This window comes from Equus przewalskii, chromosome 4 (genome assembly GCF_037783145.1).
Source record: "Equus przewalskii isolate Varuska chromosome 4, EquPr2, whole genome shotgun sequence".
Classification (NCBI taxonomy): Eukaryota; Metazoa; Chordata; class Mammalia; order Perissodactyla; family Equidae; genus Equus; species Equus przewalskii.
The window spans coordinates 8,089,634-8,116,593 of NC_091834.1; the positions used below are offsets into that span (position 1 = coordinate 8,089,634).

General features: G+C 40.6%; 1 protein-coding gene across 41 annotated transcripts in view; it reads right to left on the reverse strand.

The window, feature by feature from the left end:
- Positions 1 to 26,960, reverse strand: part of NRCAM (neuronal cell adhesion molecule) — a 252,099-nt gene that overhangs the window by 43,353 nt on the left and 181,786 nt on the right. For 17 of the 41 annotated variants that reach the window (XM_070615408.1, XM_070615403.1, XM_070615393.1 and 14 more), the window contains 9 exons: positions 25,612 to 25,812; positions 21,368 to 21,473; positions 19,263 to 19,459; positions 18,026 to 18,148; positions 13,932 to 14,102; positions 13,361 to 13,417; positions 11,397 to 11,508; positions 8,577 to 8,761; positions 6,995 to 7,126 (listed from right to left, as the gene is read on the reverse strand). In XM_070615408.1, coding sequence (XP_070471509.1) covers positions 6,995 to 7,126; positions 8,577 to 8,761; positions 11,397 to 11,508; positions 13,361 to 13,417; positions 13,932 to 14,102; positions 18,026 to 18,148; positions 19,263 to 19,459; positions 21,368 to 21,473; positions 25,612 to 25,717 — 1,189 coding nt within the window. In that variant the 5' untranslated portion in view covers positions 25,718 to 25,812. Of the gene's footprint in view, positions 1 to 6,994; positions 7,127 to 8,576; positions 8,762 to 11,396; positions 11,509 to 13,360; positions 13,418 to 13,931; positions 14,103 to 18,025; positions 18,149 to 19,262; positions 19,460 to 21,367; positions 21,474 to 23,470; positions 23,489 to 25,611; positions 25,813 to 26,960 lie in introns of all 41 variants that reach the window. The other 24 variants (XM_070615376.1, XM_070615374.1, XM_070615375.1 and 21 more) reach the window with 3 other exon arrangements.

The window sequence follows — 26,960 nt, forward strand, 5'->3', positions numbered from 1 at the left end:
GAGTCTCTTATTGAAATAAATAAATAAACAAACAAATAAGGATGTAAATAAATATAGGGCCAATAATCAAATGTGAAAATATTTATTTTCCTGCTTTGGAAATTCTGAGGCTGATGTAGAAATAACTTGAGTAAAATTTCTCTTCAAGGTAGTATTTTCAGCTAAATCTCTCAAGGACTTAAAAAAATGTTAGGACCAGGATTGATCCTTACTGAAGTGGGATGGAACTGGCTGGGTAACAGAATAGGTGGGAATTTAGTCCAGGGTACGCCCAACGGTTTGGAAGTGCTGTGCTCGGAGACAAATTCCCTCTGCGAATGCTCCACCTTAGGCTGCGACCTTACATTGCTCTCAAAGTGCACTGCAAGGGGTAGCGCTAGCTGTCTCAGCGTGCTGTCCAAAATCAAACCTGCACAACAGCACCCTTTCTCTTAACTTCTCTGCAACCAGAACTACTTAAGGAGGCATTAGTTTCATTTCAAATACCATTTTTTCTCTTTGATGACAGCAAAAGGATGTGCATCGAAGACATATTTTTCACTGCATGTGGACTCCTTTATCACTTTAGAATCTCAAATATTTGGTTCATCTGTGGTTTATTAACTCACTTAAATAAAAACAAACCAAACTAGAGTTATCCATCCTTGTTCTCATATACATATTCAAAGTATTGTACTTACTCACTCTATATGAGTTTTCAACTACTGCTGTCACAAGTTACTACAAACTCAGTGGCTTAAAATTACAAATTTACTATCATGCAGTTCTGTGTGCAGCCGTTCAACACTCCGAAAACCACCAATAGCTAATGTATGAAATCATCTTAGGTACTCCCGCTCGTTCAACCAGTGATCGGGGTGTGCCAACATACTTTGATCAGCTTCTTAGCTCATAACTGCTGTTTATGACTCTAATAATTTCAAAATTGCCTTAAGCAACATGTTCTTCCAATCAGAAGACAAATATAAATTCTAATTCCTTTAAGAGGGTATAGAGTTCATCAATAAAAGAAGGCAGAGGACAGAAATGTCACAGTGGCCAAGGCTGTGGCAGGCAGCCAGGCACTCTGAGAACACAGTCTATGTCAGGACAGCCCATGTTCCTTGTCCCGTACCCCAAGTCTCATATCACAGGGTCCTTTCTGACCCACCTGCTCCCAGTAATGTCCATCCAGCGGCATTTCTGGAGTCTCCTCCTCTGTCAGTTATTCTTAGCACTTTTGGACCCAGCACTTGGGCCGAGTGCTGAGTGGTGGGACTCCTCAGGGGACTCTCACTGCCCACTGCACTGTCCACTCTGACTGCACCTCTGTGGACACGCCAGGCACTGCAGCGCCGGGAGTGCATTTTAGATGGTGAGGAGGCCCGGGTGGAGCTCTGGGCCGAATCTCTCTGGATGGGTGGCAGACCAGGTGAGACGAGCTCCTCACGTTCCTTAAGTATATCGAGCTCTTAAAAGTCACACCACCGTGTGTTGTTTACTGGGCACAGAGCTGGAATTTTGCAAGATGAAAAAGTTCTGGAGATCTGTTTCACAATAATGTGAATATACTTAACACTGCTGAGTACACTTAAAATGGTTAAGATGGTAAATTTTATGTTACGTGTTTTTTAACCACAATAAAAAAAAGTTACATCGCCATGAAAAAGGCAGACCAGCTCAATCAACAACGCTGATAGGACAGTCTTCCCCCAGTGGGGATGCATCCATCACAACATAAACTGTTCTTAAAAGGCTTTTATGTAGCCCATGTTGCACTTTTCTTTGCTATCCACTCCTTTCAGTCATCTGCCTTATTTCTGCTAAATGGAGCAGTCTTCAAATATTTATTTTTGGTAAGATATTTTGGAATAAAATAAACCCTTTAGGTAAGAGTAGTGAAGAAAATCTCTCTCCATGGGGTTTGGGCTACCTCTTCGTAAGCACTTACTAAAGAAAGACAAACCAACCCAGAACTGTCACAGTGATATATGACGACTCGGCTGGGAGTTGGACAAAGAAGGAAATCGCTGGCACAGAGATATTTGACCTTTGGAATCTGTGTACTGGCTACTGGGTGGGAGTAACTCTCCAGCATCTGAAGCCCAATTATCCAAAGGAATAATAATTAATTCTGGGAATAACCAACTTCATTTCCTATAAATGAACACTGGAGAAAGAAATTTAAGGTCATAGAATCACTACATACAACTTAAAGCCCCAAAGGAGAGGTTCAGAAGTGGGGTGCTACCCTTCCAACAATACTTTCTTTTATTCTAACTCCCCTGACATGGCTGGCCAAAGCTATAAAGGCTTCCAGCATTTCGATAATGAGAATAATAATAATTAGTGCCACGTTACATGTATACAGTACTATTAATTTTTAAAATATTTTTATATCTATTGCATAGTATTATTTTAAAAGGAACGTTGTGAACTAGATTAACTAGATAGTATACGCATTTTGGAGATGAGAAACTAGAGACTGGAACACATAATGGTTTGTTTAACACGAGATTAATGCTCAGATTTTCTGAGTTAGTCTACTCTATAAACATCATCTGACATCTGAACATTTGGGCATAATGTAGAACAAATCTCTGGGTGTGAGAGATGAGTTTGTGTTTTTATCTACTTCTTCCTTCCCCTTTAAGGGGATGCGAACTGAGCCTTTTACTTTTGAGAAAACGAAGAAGGATGATACTCCAGTGGAATCTTGGGAATATCCTGGACCATGCCTCCATTCCCCTGGCTGCTTATGATGTGTTACTGGCTTCAATCTCTTCCTCCAACGTCAGCAGAACATGTAACTGTGGCAGGAGGAGGTCTTCTCTCCATTCTCATTCCCTTCCTTCCTTTCCCTTCTCATCTCTTAGAGAAAAGGGACCTTTCAGCCTAATAACGGTGCGATCTTATATACGCTCCATGTGGAATTAAAGATCGACAAGAGTTAGGCTCTCCTACTGCCTGCTAGGACAGGGACAGGGATCACGGTGTCCGTGGCCTTGGCCATTTTCTTTCTGGTCCTGGGTTCTACTTCCACACCCTCCCAGACACCACAGGTCACAGAATAAAACCAAAGTTATCTTTTGGCACCAGCTCTCTGCAGCTGTGTTATTCTTCCTGACTTCTGTAGATTGTTTTAAAAATATTTTAGGTGGTTTTGGGCAAATTCCATATTTAATACAGTCTGGTTTTTGCTTCAAGGAAAGTTTAAAGTACCCTGACCAGTCCTGGCGGGACAGAGTTTTGGAAGACATTGAGATGAGGCTTACACGTTTTTTGAATGAATTCTTCTGGTTTTGTAAAACAGTAGGTTCCAGCGCTAAAATCACAGTCACAAATCAACAACACTGAATTTTGCAAACAGAACCCAAATCTTAGCCCTCCTTCTCCCTGATCCTGCTTCTTCTTTTATACTATTTACATGCTCCTGGCAGCCAGAGCCTGCAGGGGTTGGGGGAGAGAGTGTCAATGTCTTTGGGTTATCGCCCACAAGCCAGGCGCGGGGAGGCTGTGTATCTGGTATTATCATCCCCTGAGAGTGTCTCTGTTGTGCAGCACCTGGTGGGGATGCTGCACAGCTCCCTGCATGATGCTGCTGCAGAGGCACAGCTGTTCCCTGTCCCTTAGCCTCAGAAGCTGGTCCATCCAAGGTTTCTGCAGCCTCTTAGGTAGAACGTGTTGTGGGCAAGCCAGTTTGTGATCCCAGCCTACTTCTGGGGCTTCCTTGAGGTCCCACTGAAGGTTAGGAATCCTCACCATGCCAGTCTCATGCCACCGTATGCTGCAGCAGGTTCTACACTCTCTGCCATCCTGCCTCCATGCCCCATCCTTGCTGGATGCCGCTGCAGCGTGCACAACTCAGCAAGGTGCAGATGAGAAACAAGCTACATCCCCTTGTTTCCAGAATGGTCTCCAAATCTCAAAGGAAATTCTGTTTGGGGCCTCCAAATTCATGGGGAAACTATCAAGCAGGGTAGAAAGGGGAGAGGCATAAAGCTCCTCAAACTTCTACCAATTTTTTGACAATTTTCGTCCTCATTTACTCCTTATGTTGGATCAGGGGAGGTCAGCACAAGGTGGGGGCATGTAGGGTTCTTTGAACTTTGAACTCAGCTGTTTATAACTTAGTGTCTAGCCAAGAGACCACTCAGCAGAAGCTGTAGATGGACCAGCCGCTGAGGGCGGGGGCAGGAACAGTGGTGTCCCTGTAGGAGCATCATTCAGAGAGCTAAGAGGGTTCCTGCCAGGTTCCTCAAGTTCATCACCTTTGAGTTATGAGATTCCAAACAGTAATCCGTGCATGTTTAGCTTGGCTGCCAGAGGTGGAGAAAGACACTTTTCTGGGACACTTCACCTCACCTTGGTATAAATATCTGGCACCTGCTGCCGGAGCCACGGGGCAGCTTTGCTGACACGCCGCATGCTGTTTCTCTCCTCGCTTGTCCACCAGAGTGCCGGCTCTGAGGCACGCCAGAGATCGAGGGACCCTGGATCTGTAGGCACTGCAGAGTTCTGATCCTATCTTTGCTCAGCCTCCTCTTTGCCTTCCAGTGGCGACTTAACGAATACTTTGGGGATGGAAGAAATCAACTGACCTGGAACCTCATTTGAGAGATTTTGTTCTAATCTCTTTCTGCTCTGGACCTAATCAGATGATTTGGGGTTACAGCAGAAGGGCCCCACTTTTATCCTGGGACCACGGCCCTACGTGCCCCCCACAAGCAGGCCTTTTGCGTTTGATCCTCCCCCCAAATATTTCATTTAAGGGGCATGTCTATAAGCACATTTGCAAAGTTCTTAATACAACTGGAGGTACCAGGTTCCCAGAGGCAAGCCTATGCCAGGTTTGGAAGGATGACAAGCTGGGAGAATCAGGAGAAAAGATCAGCTTCATTAATTAATCTCCTCTTGTTTCTGTGTCACTGACCCACCCACGTCTCAATTTTCCCTGCTTATAAATGCATTCGGGCTGCCGAGCTCGAGGAGTTATCTTTTCAACCTTCCTGGCTCCCTGGCTCCCTGGTTCTCCCACTGCGTGGCTAGAAGGATGGCCCCTCCCACTTGTCAGTGTCACTGAGGGTCAGACCTCAGATGCACATTTAACCTTCCACAAATGGGCACAGAACCTCGGAGCTGCTGAGCACGCTCCATCCTTTACTGCCATTCTATATGCATTTCTAAGAAAATCAGATCTTGTACCATAAAACTTCTTTTTCAGTTCTGGCTCTCTTCCACTTTTTCTCTCAGTTTTCACTCATATGCATCTGAGAGTGCCAACAGCTTCCCAATGCACAACCACAAAGTACTCTCTGCTGGTCCTGATCATGCTTAAAATTGGGAGTGGAAACATTCAAAACCCATTTGCTGGCCTCTTTAGACTCTGTTTACCCCCAGGAACAGATTTCCTTTTACAGTAAACACAGGCTGTCTGTTTCAGAGTGTCTGATAACTACTGTGTTGTATGACACAAACTCCTAATAAGTATTTATGAAACAGGGTGCTCCTATCAGTCTAGACCCATAGTTGTGAGACCCTAATGGTGAGAAATGGGGAACTGGCCATTTAAAGTCTGCCAGCAGTTTTCAGATCCATCTTAGGATGAAGACTATTTCAAGACAGCCAGTTTCATGGACCTTTTGGTTATATAAAAGCAGAACCAATTTTTGATTCTGGCATGGAGGCAATGAGGAGCCAAGATGCTCTACATATTAAGCCTGAAGGCTGTCTTTATTGCTAGTGAAGAATATCTTTGCAGGGGCTGGCCTCGTGGCGCAGTGGTTAAGTTCGCACGTTCCGCTTCTCGGCGGCCTGGGGTTCGCTGGTTCGGATCCCAGGTGTGGACACGGCACCGCTTGCCAAAGGCCATGCTGTGGTGGGCGTCCCACGTATAAAGTAGAGGAAGATGGGCATGGATGTTAGCTCAGGGCCAGTCTTCCTCAGCAAAAAGAGGAGGATTGGCAGTAGTTAGCTCAGGGCTAATCTTCCTCAAAAAAAAAACAGAATATCTTTGCAGATTATCATGCTACTGACTGGGAGGGTGAACCTAAGGCTGGGTTTTAAACAGAAACTGATTTTCTCTCTGTGGGCGGCTGGTGGCGGGTTGAGAAAAAGGAGAGCTGGTGGGCTCTTTGTGGCTGGCCATGCCTTAAGAAGGGGGCACGGAAGTGCAATATTCCTTTTAAGTTTTCCTTCATTTACTTTTTTACTATAATTCCCTTCTATTATCTCCAAGCCTTTACCCAAGCTTTGCAAAACTGGTCTCGGCTGTGACTTAGAAGACGAATGGAAGGGGCTGTGACCCCAGTTTGGGGGACTGTTTTGGGCAGCAGAGTGGAAGTGCAGAGAGGCTGGCTGAGAGGAAGAGCCAGGAGTGGTCCAGGGGAGGTGGCTGAAGAGGTGACACACAGCAGCCAGGACGGTGCACGTATTGGTCAAGGAGAATCTCAGCTATACTCAGTGACGGAAAACGGGTCAAAGGTTGAGTGACCTGCCTGTGACCGGGGTCAGAGGCTCTGCTCTTCTTTGGGTATTAAATGGGACAGTGACCTCTGAAGACTGGGGACCTTGCAAACATCTGGGCTCCACTTAGGAATGGAAACCACTATGGCTGTGTTTCCTGTTCTTGTCATATCCCCTGGCTCTATCCCTAGCCTCCTCACCCATCTGCTCTGATTCCTACAAGGTTTCCACAAACCACCTGATGTTTTGAACAAAGAAGATAATCTGAACTTTTCAGTGATGTTTATTTCTGACCCTGTCATTCTTCCTACGATCCATGTAAAAAACAGAGGAAATATTGCCAAGTCCCAATAAACACATACCGTTGTGTTAATAGCATAAACTGTTCAGTCATCACAAATATCTAAAGGTAACAGAATGAAAATCTAAAGGTAGTTTAACTTACATATGGCTTCTTTCCTTAATCCGTTACTTTATCACCATTCCTTCCCTCTTGAGATGTAAATGCTCTGAAAATATATTCCAACTGGAGCCAATCAAGGAAACTTACTTTCTATTGGGACTCCATTCGATAACCAGCTAATTCTGGGTTTGGGCTTGCCATTAGCTCTGCAGATCAGGGTGCCATCCTCTCCTGGGGACAGCACGAGATTTTGAGGTGCCATGATCCAGTATGGGGCCGCTTTATTGAGGAAAGAAAAGAAAAACACAAAAGTTTGAATCCAAGAAGTATTCTGGCAAATTTAGTATATTGAATGATTTTAATAATAAAAATAAGTATTTTGCCAAGCATTTGTTAGTTTCATCTTTTTAGAGTGAACAGATGTATAAGTGATGCTTCAAAGAATAATTCAGATTTTCAAAAGAATGTTTAAAGAGACTCACTGACACCATGTATTATTTCCAGACTCTTTTGATGCAAATATCATTGTCTCATTTGACATCGAATTCATCAGACATCAAAGAGGTGACATTTATCTAAGGTTGTAGAACAACTTACAGGTACAGAAAGGGCTAAGAAACATGAATTTAAATTCTGATCCCTGTAGAATACATACAATTATAAAATTAGGGAGTAATTCAAAAAAACTTTGCATTTTTGAAAAGTTGCAAAGTTAGTATAGAGTGTTCCCATAAGTCCTTCACTCAGCTTTCTCCTTTCTCTGAGATGTTAACATCTTACATGAGCATGATACAGTTATCAAAAGAGGAAATTAACATTGGTACAATACCATTAACTAAACTGCACACTTTATTAGGATTTCCCCAGTTTTTCCACTAATGTCTTATTTCTGTCCCAAGACCCTGTTCTGGATACCACATTGTGTTTACTTGTCACATCTCCTTACTCAGTTTCCCCCAATCTGACAGCCTTTGGGTCTTTTCTTGTGTTTCATGACCTTGAGACTTTTAAACAGTACTGAGAAGTTATTTTGTAGAATGTCTTTCCACTTAGGTTTGTCTGACACTTTCTCACGATTAGACTGAGGTTTTGAGTATGGACCCTTCTGATTGCATCCTATCAGGCAGGAAGTGATCTGGACATGACTTATTCCTGGTTATGTTAACCTCAATCACTTGGTTAAGGTGATGTCTGCCAGGTTTCTCCACTGGAAAGTTACCATTTTCCCGCTTTGCATACTCTACAAATTAGAAGTGAGTCACTGAGACCTGCCCGCACTCGAGTATGGAAGTTAAGCTTGATTTATAGACATATGTTAAAATTGCCTCAGTGATTAATTTTTTCTTTTTTGGGTGGTGGGAGAAGAAATACTTTGAAGCTGTGCAAATATCCTGGTTCTCCTTCAAGTTCCATCTACTAATTTTAGCATTCATCACCTGCTTTCGCTTGCAGCAGTTCTAACTGTGGGATTCTAATGGTGATTTTCTATTACCCTCATTCTGTCTACATTTATTAATTGGAATTCTTCTCTAAGAAAGATTCCAGGGAGCAAATTTCTAACCTGATTTAGATGCACTATAAATAGCAACGAGAAGAGATTCAAGGTACCATGAATGTTGATGCAAATTTCCATTTCTTATTATTGAAGAATGTAATCAAAGGCATATTTAATTGAAGATTTAGAGCCTCACATGAAGGCAAGAGCAATGCATTTTAACCAAGGAGATACCTTTAACTGTGACAGAAATGGTATGATGGATGGCTCCTAAAGCATTTTTCGCTATGCACTGATAATTTCCAGAGTCTGCTTCTGAAACCTGCAGGATCTGCAGAGTTTTCTTAAAGTTCCTATAAAATGTCCGATTGATTGGCAGTGTTCCATCTTCTTTTATCCAGTAAATAATTGGGGTAGGCCTGATAAGACAAATAAATAATGGTGCTATAAAAAAAGAATTTCACCTAACCGTTTTGGAGGGTGAATTTTCATGCAAGTTTGTAACAAAGTCTTTATATAAATATCATGATAAATACATAGATATTTTAACTAGCATCACGGTTTTATGACTAATGCTCAAAACCTTATATTTAAGTCTGTAAGCTACCATTTTCACATAAGCAGAACCATACTAATTATGGCGCACCATAAACTTTGACTTCAATGTTGCACTGAGAATGTTAGCGACAGTTCCTTTACTGAAAGGATGTAATTATTTTCCTCAAAGTCTGATCAATGAGGCACCCTTGGAAAATTTTACATGAAGGTACTCTGTCAATCAGAAGAATTACCACGAAATTAATGATATCAAGTTATCATTTGTTATCAGCTCAAGTTAAAAATGTACAGAGAAAGAGCCGATATCATATTTGTGCCCATTTCCACACATTTCTATATCAAATGGAAGAACTTTTCTACTTTATAACAGGCTATCTGATGATGTGAATGCAGTAATTAGAGGAAAAGCACTGTTTTCTTAATTTCATTATCAGTGGTATTTAAAAATGTTATACCAGTTGGTAAGAATAGACCAAACTCATATATTAGGCACACCATTTCTCACTTGTGTTTCCGATTAAATCATGAAATATAGAGCAAGACGAAAGGCAGAACACGGGCCTAGAGTTAAAAGCTCTTCTTCAAAGCCCCAGCCCTGTCCCTAAATTTCTCTCTGATCTTGGATCCTCGACCTCTTTGGGCCTCAGTTTCCTTAGTTGCTGGAAGAGGGATAATAATGTTTGACTTGATCTAGTCACTTTAGAAGGTTTTCATGAGGGTAAAATAAAAAAACCACTCAACATGAACATTTACTAAGCACTGAAATATAGACCAGGCACTGAGTTGTGTGCTGGGAAGTTAAAGACGAAAAAAGAATGGTCCGTGCCCTCAGGAAGATACAATATTTGTCATTAGAAACGCATGCGGGATTAATTAAATATTTGTGGAATTGTTTTTGGCTTGTTTGGTTGAATAAAAATAATCAAACATATATATTTGATGAAACAGCTTCTAGAATAAAACATGCTATGAATATAAAAAGGTAGAAAATGTGAAATCATTTTGAAAAGTTGAAGATACTATACACATATGGAATCTGATAGCATATTACGATGTTTCCTTATGGTCAGATTAATCTGCATCTCATACGATCTGAAGGTGAGAGGGTCATGGGGCTGGAAATATAAAACCACAGCTCAACTAAGCCACAAATTGTTGTTGAGGCCTATGACGCCACTGAGCAGTTGTTAAGAATGAGAAATATTTTGATTCCACGAGTCTTATGCTTACTGGTTTGTAAGTCATAGAGCCCCGATTTCAGTTTTACAACATCCCAAAGTTTCAAAAATTCTTTTGGAAGTTTTACGTAATTTCCAAATATTGACCATATTTTAGTTTTTTAGGTAATATATCATTTGTGGGAAGGGCAATCACTAAATTGTGAGAATTGCTGCCTCTACTCCCAAAAGGTTGGAGGTGGGTAGATGAAACCACTTTCTAACACACTGAAAATTACAAGAGTTTTATTTTTTGTTTTTCACTTTTGGTGGGAAAGATATATATTTAAAATATCTGTAAAGGGGGTTTTGCTACTTTTCATTTACTAGGGGAACTGAATGGTGCATGCTGTGATTTCCTGACATGACCAGCAGAGGCCTCCATGCGTCTCCTGCAGTAAAGTTATTCCTGGAGGCAAATTCTGGGAAGAAATGTGAGACTACTGAGTTACCAGGTCAAGAACAACACAGATCACAACATGTAGTCACAACATGTTTCTGAGATTCCATTCAATGTTTTCAGCAAATGTGCCCATACCAACAGTACTTGCTCTGTGCCAGGCACAAGACGGGCTCTGTAGAAGCTTGCCTCAAATGTGTCCCCAACAGAAGCATTGTTCTTGTATCTGAGCCGAGGCCTTCCTGCAACTCCTGTCAAGGGCACATGGGTTCTGGGGGTGGCATCAGTTTTGAGGCATCAGATGAGATATTTGCAAAGAAGTTGGGCTTGTGACTTGCCAACAGGAAGTAGTGGAAGTAACGGTGTGCCAATTTCGAGGCTAGGCTAGGAGAATAATTGCTAGAGGGATGTGAGAAAATCATGGCCAAGAGCTCCATTGCCCTGCTAACAGCCAGCAGCTCCTCAGAATTGCGAACCCATAGCTGAGCCACCCCGCAGGCGCAAGAGCAGGCTGAATTGAAATTAGCTGGATCTAGTCTGCTACAGCACAACCACTATGCAGACCTGTAGACAAATGGTCAATGGTAAACGGCTATAGTTTTTAAGCCACTAAGTTTTGAGGTGGTTTGTTATATAACAGCAGCAAAATAATACAGCTTAATTATAATCATAGCAACTGTAAGGTGATTAGTGATACTCATTTCAGGAGGAACACTATTACATTAACAAAATAATTTAATAATATGAGATTCATATGGTCTATTTTGGAAATAATGAATTAGTATAAGCCAATGACTCTTCCTATGACATTAATGCCTCTCTACCAATCTACTTTTTTTTCATAAGAAATGTCCACCGAGACAGAAAGTGTTAACTTACAGTCCTTCTGCAATGCACTCGAGTGAAAGAACGTTTCCTCTTAATTCTTCTTTGTTGCTTGCATTGCCTTCTGGAGTTAAAAATGTTGGTGGCCTCTCTCTGCTTGATTTAGCTGTAAACAGGAAAATCAATATGCAGTACGAGTTATGAATATGTATTTCTAGAAACAGTTCACTGTCTAAAAATCTAATCCATTTTCAAAACCATTTAACATTGATCGTGAAATTTGTTAAACCACAACACACACACACACACACACACACACTCTCTCTGCCTTACAAATAGCCATCACTCACTCACTTAGCCAGAAATAAAAATAATTTTGGTTGTATAAGCACTAATAGGAAGGACTATTTTCCTTTTGTACGTTTCCTTAATTTGGGTTAGGTTTTTATGAACTTTTGGCTGGTTGGCAAATTTTCAAAATGCAGGCATAGTGAAGAAAATCATGTTATTAAACTATCTATCCCTTAAGATTAGTGCTGGGGTTAAGGAGAAAACGAACTGTCATCTTCTAGAAGACGGTAGGTTTTTCTGAAAGGAATGACTGTGGAAGGAGCATTTGGTTTACACCAGGGACAACATTATAGTCAATTCCACTGACTAATCATGGAGCTAAACCTGTGGTGGACATCTAACAAGACCCCCCAAACTGCCAGGTTTATGGAAAACCAAACCAAACCAGAGAGTTACTGACAGAGGTCTGCAAATTGTGTGCCACAGATTAAGAAATGGTGGAGTTCAATACACTGAAATTGGTTCCCGCAATGGACAAACCAAGAGGACTCAACTTAGAGCTCTCAGGGAGATTTCCACAGGCCACTTTCTTTTCTATGGAGACCTTGCCTAAATGTGGCCTTATGCTCTGATGGCCTCTCAGAAGAACTTAAAGCAGAAATCATACCATCTTAAGGTGCTACGGCCCTTAATAGTTTCCAACACTTTAATGTACTATCTATTTGATGCTTACAAAAACTGAAGGAAAAGGTAATATATGAATTATTGTCATTTCTCAAAAAAAAAAAAAACAGAGAAGGTATTACTTGAGAGAACTAAGAGTTTTTCTAAGATTTTAGAGATAGTGGAGGAGACCTTACCGTGCTGAAATCACTTTGGGAATGATATTGAGGCCATATTTTTCGGGAGTATATCAAAATAAGATAAAATAAAGTAAGGCAGGAATTGTGGTATATCTACTATGGCCATGGACAGTACCGTAATCTCTTCTACTTCATTATCTCAAGGGGAAAACATTAATAGAGTAGAAATTCTGCCTTCTAGATTATTAAGAGGACCCATATCCAGAACCCAAAATGTTCATTGATAGACTATACACTTGAGAGCCACTTTCCTTTAAAAAGAAACCAAATTCTTTTCTTTTTAAGAGAACGAAGTTAAATGCTCTATTTTTAAAAGGATTATTTCCACTGAAGATAGTGACTTGGTTTTAAACAAAACTAAGAGAAACACATTGCTAATTTTATGACATTGATAATGTCACATGAAAACAGATGCGAAACGTGATGATTTACTATCAAAATCCACTTAACGTTAGTGGCTAAAGGTTCCTAAGACTTTGATGGATTAGTGTTCTAGCAGTTTAGCAAACCCTGCCAACTCTTATTTAGTTCATGAGGAAAGTTCATGAGGAACAAGACAAAAAATGAAAATTACAATTCTGAACGTACATGAAAGATTTTTTCCAAATCACGAGAAGTGGTTCTTTACATGAAAACAGTTATAATAATTTTCACTACTATACATACAACATGGAAGATGTTTTAGTGACATGTTTTAAAGCTTATGGTTAAATTCTGCCAGAAACATACATTTATTTCTAGTGATACTAAACACGCAACTAGGAATTTCATAAAGCAATAAGGTTAAATAGGCATGGAGGTGAAGTTAGTGAACTAAATTCTACAATGAAGGAGAGTATAGCAGTTACAATCACCATAACTCACCACCATAAAACTCAGTGTCACTCAAATTAGCAGCTATAGTGTCATTCAATTCATCCACTGAAATAAACAGAATATTATGAAGAATGCACAAAAGGAGGGGAGAAGGTATCGTAAAAATAAAGTATTGGGCAACAAAAGCAAACGAATACAGCTATGCTGACCAAGGGCCATCCCTACTAAGTAAAAACAGTACTTCACATTATACGTGATTAGCTCATTGATTCGCTCAGCCACCCCCAATCAGTAATACGTGAATATACATTGGAAGCTGCAGGACTGCCAATTAAAGGCATCATGGGGCATAAAGCACACCCAAATGCTCAGAACACTAAGTAGCTTCAGAAAGTTGTCATGGAAACAATAACGGTAATAACAGCAAAAAATATAAACTATAGTATTTAGGATATGCATGCTCTTTATAACACATATTCCAACACTTCAGTGACTATTCACAGATAGTTTCCTGATCAATGAACCTGTTTATTTCAAAGTCAGCAATACTTAATAGTTAATATATCTTGTGCATTTGTAAACATCCTGGAAAGACAGATTCAGGAAGCTGAACTCTTACCTGAAATCACTTTCACAGAAATGGGTTGCTTCTGCTGTATGGTTTGAGTGTGATTAAACCTGGCGTAACAGATGTAGTCTTCACGGGTATCCTCTGGGAGAACATTGGAAAAATAAAGGTCTCCATTGAGTCCCTGGGAAACCCTCTCACTTTGTGGAAGTCTTTGAAAGGCTAGAGAAAGGCAGAGAGATATCCAGGTCATTCCATCATAAAGTAGCCACTTTCCAAACTAGCAAGATAAATCCATCTGCTAATAGTTCTGTGAACTTCACTTGAATATATTTTCCTCTATAAATCTCTTTGAGTAAAAGCAAATAACTGTAAAAACAAACAAAAAAAAACCCTGAAAAACGAAATGAAACATAAAACTCTAATTGTACCTGCTTGACCCTAATTTCTCTGGAGTGGGGGCAGAGGTGAGGTCAGAGTTGTATAGTGAAGTGTTTTAAAAGCCAAATGTGAACTGAAAAACGTTTGACAAAAGAATTTGTGTGACCTTTCCTACTATTTAAATCAGTCTCTAGTTGTTAAACACATATACATGCGTATCTTAGAAAATGCAGTAAGGAAGCTCGTGCAGATGTTAACTTGGGTTGCATGTACACACATGTGGTCAGACATGAAACACAGTGAGAGAACTCAACTGTGAGTGAGGCCCTGTGCAAGGTGTTGGGCATGCCAGGGTCCCTGTCCTGAGTCCCTGATCTAATTGAGGAATCAGGCAGCAAACGAGCAATTAACAAAAGGCTTCGATGATCACACTATTTAACACTGCAGACACACTCCTCGAGGCTCTCACACCCAGCCTTCCCTCACTTCTACCTTTTCTTTTCTGAATTACTTATCACCTTCTAACATACAATGTATTTCCCTTGTCACATGTATGACTTATTGCCTGTCTCCCTGCACTAGAATTTAAGACAGACAGCATCATCCGCTTTGTCCACTGTTGTAGCACTGAAACCGCATCTGGTCCTTAACAGGCGCTCTGTAATTAAAGGAATAACTGTGGACACTCTGACTTCCGGTTTCACGTTTAACTAGTTACTTCCCCTCCGGGCCAGTTAAGGAACTGTCCAGCCTCAGGCACAGAGGGAAGATTTCTAAGCAGCTGAAGGACTCAGGGAGGTGGGACCACTGATGTAAGCGTGAATTTATACTTGGCTGGCTCACACTCAGCATGAAGTTTCTGACTCTGCACAGAGCCTCAGCTGTGTGACTTAGTCAGCTCTGAAGGGAGAGAACGAGGAAAAATTGCACATCCCCGTTGCCTCGGGCCACGTGTTGTCTCCCGGAGGATTTCTCCAGTCTGAGTCAACCCGTTGTTCCTCACGCAGCAGGTGCCCTATCTAACATTTCAGGGAATGTAAAATTATGGTTAGAAGCTTGCCACTGCCTTGGGCAGGAAATGGCAGGGAAATGTGGAATCAGTGCTTGAAGGAACACTGGTTAGCCATGTTAACCAAGTTCTTAGTCAAGAAAGGTGTTTGGTTGGTGGTTGTAAATTCCTGATTTTAAACCATTAATCCCTAGGGAAAGGGTTGTTTTAAAAATAATGCAGAAAAATAACATACATTTATTTAATGAATACAAAGAGTTAAAGATAAGCATACAATTATTCTCTTCCATTTCTCCTGCTGTATTTCATTATTGGCCAATGTTGGTAGATCAAATTAAAGGGAATGGGGCTTTATGAGGATGGTGGCACTTTGCCCATTGAGTTCCTTTGCATTACATTAAAAAAAAAAGCATGCAGATAGGAACAACTTGATAATATCATCTTGCAAAAAGAATGCTAGACAGATTGGAACTTTTTCTCATATTCCAGATGCAATTTCATTTGAAAGGTCTAGATGCTTTGCCAACAGCCTAAAATGTATGAAAAGGACATAGCCAGCAATGCAATATGGAAAAAAAATTATGTTACATATTCAGATGATTCTGAGACTTTACATGCATATATCTCTTTATTAGGTAGAAAGGTCATCATTTCTAAATAAGAACCAAGGACCAAATGTTGGGCCTCATGTTGGCAGTGACACTTGGATACTGCTATTCTCGACACCATACACCACTTATTTACTTTTGATTTGCTACTTATTCGTTCAAAATCTGTAAAAAAACTGCTATGTAATAATAGGAAAAATATGCTTGCTCACTCATTCCTTTATATATCTATTTTCCACTTCTTTGTGATACTTTCTCTGAGCGCTTTCACATAAGAAGAGTCAAAAATGGAAATTAAATGTTAGAGGTAAATTTTATCTTTAGTAATGTGTACAGCCTATGATTTCAGAGGAAATCATGTCACCAAGAATATAACGTATTCCCCAAAAATATTTTGCAGTCATTCTCACAATTCCACCTAAATGACTCGTGTCGAGGTCAGCAGCGGTCTCCCTGATGTCAAGTTCAGCAGTCATTTCTCATTCAGATCGGAAGTTATCTGATGGATCAGCAGCATTTGAAACAGTTGACTGTTCTGTCTTCTGGACACTCTGTCTGCACTTCGTTCCGGGGACACCACTCTCTTTGTTCCCTTCTTACCTCAGTGACTGCTCCTTCTCGTCTGCTTTGCTGGTTTCCCCCTCGGTTCCGGGCCCCTGGAGGGCTCCTGGCCTCAGGCCCCCTGCTCTTCATCACCTGCACTCCCTCCTTTAGCTCCCTCATCAGGCCCTGGCTCTAAGGAGCACCTGTACGCTAACATTTAGACGTTGCTGACTGGAGCCCTGAGTCTTCTTCTGACCCCTGTCGCTCTGACTCCCCCTGCTGGGCATCTCCATACGGATGTCTTATACACCTCACATCCCAAACCCAGGTTCCCTGCTCTCCAAGCAGAACTCTGTGCTGCCTCTAAGGTCACGTGCCAACCTATCAGCACAGGAGGTTATAGAGGGCGGGACAGGCAGAGCAACAGACGGCGCCCTCGAGGACCGGGACGGGCAGGAGGGACCAATGCCACACTGCCTAACAGATGACTTCATGTCTCTGTGCCTCAGTTTCCTCATCTAAAAAGTGGAAAGAATAATCAGACATACCTCATAGGGTTGTTGTAAAGAACTAATGAGATAACCCACATAAAGTCCTTAGCAAAGGCACTTAGTAAAGGCCCGATAAATACTTGCGGTTGTTGGGGATAAAAAGCCAAAAACTGAATGAAAAAACATAGCACATCCAAAACAGCTTGATCTCCTCCCTTCTATGGGCTTCTGCTGTTTCAGGAAATGGCAAGTCCATTTTACCAGTTGTTCAGTCTTAACTTTGTAGTTATCTCTGACTCCTCTCTCTCACGCCCCGAACTCGACCTCAATAAATCCTGAAGGATCCACCTTCAAAATTAATGCAGCATCTGACCATTTCTTACCCACCACCTGAGTCCAGGTCCCCATCCGCTCTCACCTGGATGACAGCAGTGGCCTCCCAACAGCTCTCCCGCCTCTCCCTCTGGTCCTCTCTGTTCTCCACACGTGAACTGAAGTGACGTGACCGCTACTGGTTTCCCGTAGGGTCACTCCTTCAGTGTCTCCCTACTTCATTCAGAGCAAAAGCCAAGCCCTTTGCATTGAGCCCCTGGGCTTGTCCATCGCTCTCCCCCTTGGCTCACTCAGTCTGGCCACACTGGCCTCCCCGTTGCTTTTAACACACACCAGGGACGCTCCTGCCTTACAGGCCAGCACCAGTTTTCCCCTTCCACCCAGATATTTAGGGGCCTGCTTTGCTCTCTCATTCCTGTAAGTCTCTGCTTAAAAGTCTGCTTACTTTTCTTCATAGCACTTATTGCCAACTGACACTTGTTTTAAATGCATTTATTCTCTGCTTCCTTCTTTGCTCCCATCTATTTCCACCACACTGAATATAAGCCCAGGGAAAGCAGGGCATTCATTCGGTTTATTTAGAGTGGTGTCTGGTACATAGTAGGTGCTCAATAAAATCAAGTGCGCGAATGCAATGACATGCGGTTTATTTCAATGAGCATTTACTTTCCTGAGCATCTCTAAATCATTTCATAAACATTTTATGAGGTAAGGATTTATTGTGACAGCAAATAATCATAAGACCCTTGAGTACAGAAAGTTCATGTTTTTAACACTTACAATTATCCATCCAGAATATTATAGGTGGCGGCAATCCGATTGGAGGACTGCAGGGAAGTACCAAAGCCTGGCCATTTCGAAGCGTTATTGGTTCAAGTTTTTCTTTGGTCCACAGTGGAGACCCTATGAAATAAAATAATAACTCCTACGATATCTGCGCATCGAAAATTTAAAAAGCACTAGAAAGAAAGAGAAACGAAACTTTTGGGGAAATAATAACTCAGAATTTATGCACATTAAGATAACAAGAAGATAATTTCTAAACACAGTGTCAAAGTAAAAAAAAATGACAATTTTTATTCATTGCCATTAATAGTATAAATTCTGAGTCAGTGATTCCATGTCTAAGAACTTATATTAAATAAATCATTAAGAAGATACATAATTTTGCTACAATCATGCTCTTCTCAAAAGAATGGAAAACACTGAAATATCAAAACATTTGTTAAATAAGTAATTGTACACCTACACCTTTGAATATCATATGGTATTATAAATATATTTATTTATAAGATTGATATGAGAATACACGATATGTAGATGTCAGAAAAGGTTACAAAATAGTTACTTTAGAATGAGCTCATTTTAAACACATTCATACATATCAGCCTATAAAAAATGAAAAGAACAGTAATTATTTCCTTGAATGCAAGGATTCATGAGTAATTTTTAAATTTTGTTGTTTTATTTGTAGTTAATTTTTTCCATACTGAACATGTATTACACATGTAATAAAAAAAGTTTTTTTAAATGACCAGAACTGCAAATGGTCACTGCTCTTGGGTACTGACCAGTGCAAAAAGAGCCACAATAATATCAGGGTAGTGAGGTCACTCTATTTCCAGCGAAATTTAGAAACAAAAATGTTTAAAGAAATAACATTTAGACCTCAATTATCCATTTCATACTGAATTTATTTCCATCTGGCTGGAGGAAGTCTGCTCTTACATAAGATACATGAGAAATTAATAATTAGATCAATTCGGGGAAGAAACACTTTTCTTATCCCTGGTCTTTTACTCTGGACTTGTACAAAAGATGGATTGGGTTGGCAAAGCATTAGGCTGAGGAACTTAGGGTAAAGTGGAAGGAGCAGTAATTTTCAAGCAAAACAAGGTCAGAGTATTGGAATCAATGCCACTGCTTTCTTGTAATAGTATCTGGATGATGTAATAGATGCTGAGTCTTGGAATCATACTTTAAAAAGGGTCCCGTTTGATGGACAAGTCCCACTTACTGGATGGACGAACGACAATGTTATTAGAAATGGCAGCTCCGCGTTCGTTCCTGGCTGTACACTGATAGACTCCTTCATAGGTCTCCGCTTTCCCTTCGCTCATGATGTTGATTGTAAGGGTTCCTGAGCCAGGCTTCATGGTGACGAGAGGGTCTTTATCTATGTCAAAATGAGTCCCATTTCGGGTCCAGGAGAAGCTGCCCCACACGTAAAGGATTAAGCTTGTTAACCGTCCAGAAAAACAGGATTACTTACTCTTTAACAAATTCCTTGCAGTTTTATGGGTTTCTAGGAATAATTATTAGATTTTAGTATTCAGTTAAAGAGCAATATGCTCCATACCTAAAATGTTTCCTTGAATCACGACTTAGAAAAAAGTGCTAACCATACATTTTAAGAAACGTGTCTTCATTAGAACTAGCTGAAATCGGACTCAATAAAGAAATGATGCACACAAATTGCCTGTCATTTTTCAAAGAAAATACAGGAAGCAGGTCTCGGAGGCACCCTCCCTTCGAGCTTTATTAGCATTTTTATTGTAAACGCCATTGTTCGTAGAGTTGATAACCTGTCTATAAAAATTTGCTCTGGGCTGAAATGTGACAAGAAAGGCCTTCACAAGGACTAATATACGTGTGTGTTTAAAAGTGATCAGACCAGTTTCAAGTCACCAAAATGCAAAGTGTACGTTGAGAGGAGGGGAAGAAATACGAATTCAGTGGGTGTTTTAAATGTTGGTTATTAAAAGTGGTAATTCCATATAAAATATATTTGGAGAATTTTTAATTCTAGAGATGATATTGTAAATTCCTTAGGAAGTATTTCAATTTGTCAATCGAAATTCTTCTTTCTCAGTTTCTATTTATATAAAAGATTGCCTTACATAAAAGCCACAGAGCTCATGTAATTCAATACTTCATAACTAGTCACAAATCAACAATGGCCACGCTCCTACAAAGGCACGACTCTCTCCAGTGCACTATGCCTTCCAGGCTCACCTGGATTTCCCTTCCCACTGCTTATCCTATTTGTAGCGGTGGTTGTCACAGCTGCTAGAGCGGGAGGTGGTGGCGGTGCATGCTACTGGCATATAGTAGGTAGAAGCCAGGGATGCTGCTAAACATTCTACAACGCACAGGACAGCCCCCAGCCCCACAACGAAACACTACCTGGCCCAAAATATCAATAGTGCTGAGGTGGAGAAATGCTGCCTTACAGAGAGTTACAGGCGGTATTAAACAGGTGTGAAACTGAAACTGTGTGATGTCACATTAGGCTTGAGCGCCAGAGGGTTTCTAATTATACGGTAGAATACATTGTTTTGAAGCAAACCTTTGATGGAAGCGTTTGCTATACTTAAGTGTTTAGTAACAGCTAATTTTTTTCAGGTGCCAGTCTGTGACAGTTTGTTAAGACTGGTAACAGACAAACTCAGAAATAAAATATTTAGAGACTTTCACTCCTTTATTACATAAAAACCCACATTATACCTAATAATAATAATCAAGCTCTCCATAGCTCCCATCTATCATTGGACAAGTAACAAATCATCCACTAATTAGCTGTGGTAGCTCGGGTAAGTTACCTCGCATTGTTGGGCATCAGATGCTCATCTATAAAATATATTGGTTGAACCAGATAATCTCTGGTGTCTCTGCCAACTCCAAAATGCTATGCAGTGCTCATGCCAAGATCCACATGGAGAATCCTGAGTACTGACCTCTGCCAAGTTCGCAAAACCTAGAACCACCGTATAGACCTCTAGAGCTGGGAGAGATCTCAGAAGTCATCAAATTCAACTTCTTTATTTTACAGGTGAAGATCTGAGGCCCAGAGCAAAGGGATTTGCTCATGTCCTAAGGCCAGTAGAGCCACTGGAAGGTTCTTTCCATATCTCCCCACAATTTTTGAGCATTTCCTAGAAGGGTATGAGTTCGGAAATGCAATCAGCTGGGTTTTTAAAGAACAAACTGACTTGAAGCAGAGAGAAACAAAACAATGAACCTACAAAAGATTCTTGAGAGATACGCAGGATCGGAAATTAACGTCCGTCTTAGTATCCATGCTTCTTTTCAGTACCATCACAGAGCAGAAAGCACACCCACCTGGGAGGAGGTTTCCCTTTGGCCTCACACTGGATTACAATATTCTCCCGAGGGTCGATAATGTAATCTTTTGGAGACTGCTGAGTAATGGTTGGAGGTTGTACCACTTCGTTGTAGAAAGAAGAACAATGTAAAGAAATAAAACACTCAGTATCTTAATAGCAATAATTTTTTTCTGTATTAAAATCACTTAACCTAAACTAAATCTGCTCCAAAATTTTCAGTAATTTCTACTTTGGCAGCACACACCTCAGTAGATTTTTAACTAAAAGTCTCCTAAAACTTCAAAGTCAAAGCATAACTTCCTTTTGGTAATTTTTATGCACTCACAAAATCCATTTTCCCTCACTATAAGTTTGGGAAAATAACTACCAATACAAGCTTAAAATTAAGACCATTTCATTTCTGATGTAACAATGAGAAATTCCTCTTATTCCTTTGGTTCAAACAATGCCTTTCAATGAAATTTAAGTTATGAGGTAAATTTGCGTTTCTTAAGAAAGAGTAACTGACTTCTAGTTCCTTAGTGTGCTAATGTAAATTAAAACATGTTGGGAACAAATAAATTTGAGGCGTCAATGTTAAAAAGATGGTTAAATTGGGACTTGACATGTCTTATTAGAGCCAGGAGATAGGTGGCTACCAGGAAGAAAGATAAAACAGTCTTATTTAGAAGACAAATGGATTGTGAAGTTCTCTGTGATAGAAGACAACATTTCCATTTCACTCTTCAAACTGTTATCTGATCATTTATTATCAAATCATAGCGGGGGGTGGGGCTGGAGGGGACCATTCTGACCTAGAACAATTTAATCTGAAGAAAGCAAGTATCTAATCTAATGTCCATTACTCTAAGCTAAGATTACCATGTCCTTCTTCTGGTAGAACCAGAATCAGTGTTAGAACAGGAAGGGACTGGAGATATACCCTATTTCAACTTCTTTTGTTGCTCAGGGCAGCAAAATGGCTTGACTACCAAGGCAGAAAGCAGAGAAGAGAATCAAATTCTCCTGGTAGAAGTTACTGCCTTGCACAACTCCAGGGGGAGCTGTTCACACAGACCAGGGGCTCTCAACCAGGGGCAATTTGCCCTCAGCTCTCGGGGGACATTTGGCCACATCTGGAGACAATTTTGGTTGTCACCACTGGGGTAGGGGTGGTACTGGCATCTGGCGGGTAGAGGCCAGGGATGCTGCTAAACATCTTACAATGTACAAGACAGCCAACTGAACAAAGACCTATCTGGATCATTTAAGTTTTTCATATTCTGGATCTTTCCTTTCCTTCCACCCATGCTCTGTGCTTCCTTTGTGAAAACTCTTCCACCTGTCAACCAAGCGTTTCCCAAAGCTCAATAATTGCCCTCTGCTCTTGTCTTTCTTTACTGCGGTCACTTGTGGCCAGGGCTAAATTTGTCAATTTGGTGTCCAATGTCTTATAAATATGCAAATGTGGTTCTGTTCTCTTGCTTTGTCTCCAGCCTGGTTGCTGTCCACCAGACATCTCTTACTAAATATCTAAATAACACCTAAAATATAGATCAAAATCTAAACTCATTATTGCGATCACTTACTGTGCACCTATTAAATGCAGGACACTGGACAGTACCAATTTCCCCTCCCTTTAGCAAGATCCATCTCCTTCTCGTCCTCTCACTTAGCCAGCCGCTCTTCCCAGCCTCCACCACTACACAGGGAACCCTTATTCTTCCAGCCCCAGCAGCTCCCAATGCTGGTTAGCAGCTTCGTCTGGTAGAGAAGAGCTAGTCCGTTTGTGTCTTAGAACCAGATAGTCATTCTCTTTAAATTGTGTGAATTTTCTCATTGAGTTACATCAGATGTGAATGAAGCTTGGAAATTAGTAGAGCGGAATATTCACAAAAGAAAAAGAGTATTAATACCTGAGTCTTCAGAATTCATGCAGGGAATATATTAAACTTGCTTCTTGGTATTTAAATGCAATGTTTAGCCAAAGTAAATACACATGCTTAAAAAGACGTTAGGCACCAAACACAAAATTGTGCATTTAATTCACAGCATTAATTCAAAAACAAAGACATGGTCAAATTTTCACACTGCCTGGTAATTACAGAAAGACACTTACAATCTTCAAGAAGTTTTGCTTTTTCCCCATCAATATCAGCAGGTGAGTGGGCAAACAAGATTAAAGAAAACCAGATGTTAGTAATAAGAACGTTAGAACCCTGAAGATAAAAGAGGCATCTTGTCTATTTGCTTTGACCTAAAAAAACCAGTATAGCAAAGGTTGAAGTTGTGAAAGAAATGGGTGCAGGAATGGTTTTGTTTATTCCTGCAGCATTTATCTCACATAAACATATGGAGGAACAAAGGGAATGCTGTAGGCAAAAAATGATTCTTCCACAAATAGGAACGGCTAATTCCATTCCATACGTGTTGTGCTGGACAAGTAATTATGCTCAATTTGAAAAATAGCTGAAATCTGCAATTAATCTGAGTTGTCACATACTGTGTAGTGTCTGATCCTATTATCCCCAGACATCGCTATGCACATGGTAATAACACCTAACAATGGGACGCTGCTCAATGACCGTGCTCCATCCAAGCCAAATCCAACACTGATTTTAGATTTTTACATTTCTGGGGTTAACCCCCAAGTCAGTAATTGAACTTTTCAGACTGTTAGCATATTTCTGCTTCAGAATTCCTCAATCACCCAGTGGTTCTTAGTACCTACATCAAGAAGCAGCTCATGTAGAAGGGGTGGAAGGAAGACGGGCAGGGGAGAAGTGACATTAGCATATAATTCAAATGATTCTGCAGGGCGGCCTGTCATTCCTACTTGCAAAGGTTAATACAGGAGTGCCTGGGTTGTCTCTGACTTTCTTTTCGTCATAGTTCTGCCTCTTGTCCATTAGCAGCGATAATTGAGTTAGCCGTAGGTGACTGTTTCCCTCTCATTGTTAGACTGAGCAGTCAGATTAAGGGGGAATATATTTAACATAAGAGAGAACAAAAGCATTTCTCTTAAGTGTTGTCTCTCTCTCTCCTATGTAGCTGTTAGGTCAAATGCTCCCTTAGACATTCCAACTTCAATGGGCTTAACCATTCACGTATATATATATTTTTTTTTTTGAAAAGAAATTAAGGTCACCGAATGAATATTTTTTGAAAATAAGTAAAATATTGCATTTTCTTGTACTTTAGACTATAGCCACACAGCAAAGGAAGTCAACAAAGTGTGGGGCAAACCACATGTCTTCTAATGTCTTTCCACCGGCAGCTGCAACCTCTTTGACAAAAAATGACATCCCAACAATTGAATAGCTCCAGGAAAATGCTATCTTCCTTGCACCTTGGAAAGTTTGCCAAACAGATGTTCTATTCAGGAAGCTAATGGATTTAAAGAGGTCATGCAGATTAGGGATAAATGAAAATCAATTCTGAAGTATAGTAATTGTGCAAATTCTGCTTTCCGTTGCAGGAAAAGTAATCACTTGGAACCCAGCATTATCTTTATTTTTCACAAACAGGCCACCCAGACCAGGGAGAGCACAGTACATACTTTACCATTAGGAAAGGGGTGGGCTAATATAGTAGCTGTTACTTGCGCTATTTTGAATAGCATTTTTGCAGGTGGCTTGTTTTATTCTCAAAATTTACATCTCGATCTTTGATTACATATTTTGAACCAAGAAAGACGTTTCACTAGGCTTCAGATATGATACATTTCCTAGATCTAGACTCATAGTTAAGATTCAAAATTTGAAAGTGAATTTTGCCTTGTCTGAATCAGGAGAAATGAATTATGGGTAGCGTGAGGATACAGAGGGGTGTGGGGTTGGCGGAGAACACCATGAGCATCTGAAGGGAGAGGGTGGAAAAGTGGGGAGGGCTCCATGATCGCTGTAAATAGATTCACGCAGCTTTCTTGCAGGACTGCTTCTATAAAGAGTCGCCCGTTGGGAGGATCAGGGCAGCCCCCATCCACTCCTTCCCAGGCCACCCCTCCCGTGGTACACAAAAGGCACCTGAGGGGGAAGAAGGCTAATGACAAGGATGGGACAGCGTGTCTGACCGTTTCAATGGCCATTTCTATGGTGTGATTCTTTATAAACACCAGGTGCTGAAGGTACAGCTAAATTAATTTTGATTAGCTTTTCAGTATCACGCAGACATCTCTCCACTTGCACAGTTCAGAGTGATGGTAAATGCTGGGGAGGTTCTGACTCCGGGGCCTAACAGCTTTAAAACGTTAATACTTACGATCAAGAGGTACTTCCAGGGCACTAATCATCTGGCACAGGAAGAGAATCAGGGGCGCTCTGCCTGCAGATAAGCACTTCTTTTTCGGCATTATTTTAAGCGGCATTAGCTTAACTCCCGCTGAGAGCCACAAACTGAATTTCCTTTTCTTCTTTCACAAGAGATTTGTGTGCAACGTTTAAATAATTTTCATGCAGGGAACTGAAAAAGGGTAGAATAAGTATTATAGTGTATTAAAAAGAAGGAAACGGGCGGAAGTCTGCAGCACAGAAAATCAGTCCTGTATTATACATGAACTCTAAAAGGGAGCCAACTTTTAAATATTTAACTCTCAAGACTGGAATGATCATTTATTCATAGATCAGCTAAAATCAGGTCAGAAATATTTGTAGTGATGTCCAGTAAAATCTGTCTACTTTGCCATCCTTATGGTTTTTCTGTTTTAAATACCTGCATTTATATCAGAGGCTACCATGTTGTTCCTAATAGATCAGGAAAACTTGGCTTATAAATCAGTTAGAAAGTGTGACTTCAGACGGGAGGCCTAATGGCTTCTCCATCCTAGAGGTTATCTCTAGGAAAGTTCAGGGCATTGTTGCAAATTTGCTTCAAACCCTAAACACTGATTTGCCAGCGGAACCACCGACAATTGTTGCCTTCCTCACCTCTGACGTAGATGAAAGCAACAAACAAGTCTGGGCTCTGAGTTCTAGGCCTTTCTCAGTTACCATCCTGAATGGTGCCGATTAATTTTTCCTAAAGGGTCTTTCTCAATATATCCTTAAACAGGTAATAAAAAAAAAAAGCCCTCAATGATCTGGCCTCAATTTATCCTCCAAAACTTATCTCCTCCTATTTCCTTATAACTGTTTGTTTGTTTGATGCTGTTTCTGGTTTTCTTCCTTGAGTTAATCCTTGAATTTCCCACCTTCTTGCCTTGGTTTATTCTATTCCTTTTTCCTGGAACACCCTCTCCACCATAATTCTTTATCAAAATCCAATTTATTTCTCTATAGATCAGCTAAAATTACAACATTAGCTGATTACCCAAACTAGAAGTCATTTCACCCCGTAAGAATAACTGAAATTCCTTGTTTTAATCATCACATATATTACATAGATAGATACAGGGATAAATAGACTTTTTTGTATGCATACTCTCTCTCCCCTACTCCTTCAGGCAAAGACTGTGCCTCTCCCATCTTTGTATTCCTCTCCCAACACCTAATATAGTGTGCTTGCACAAGAAAGTGTTCGCGGTACACAGGGCAGCATGAGCACAAACACAGAATACTGACCTCTGTCCCACAGCACACACCTAGCTGGAATGATAGGTTTAATTATGTCTT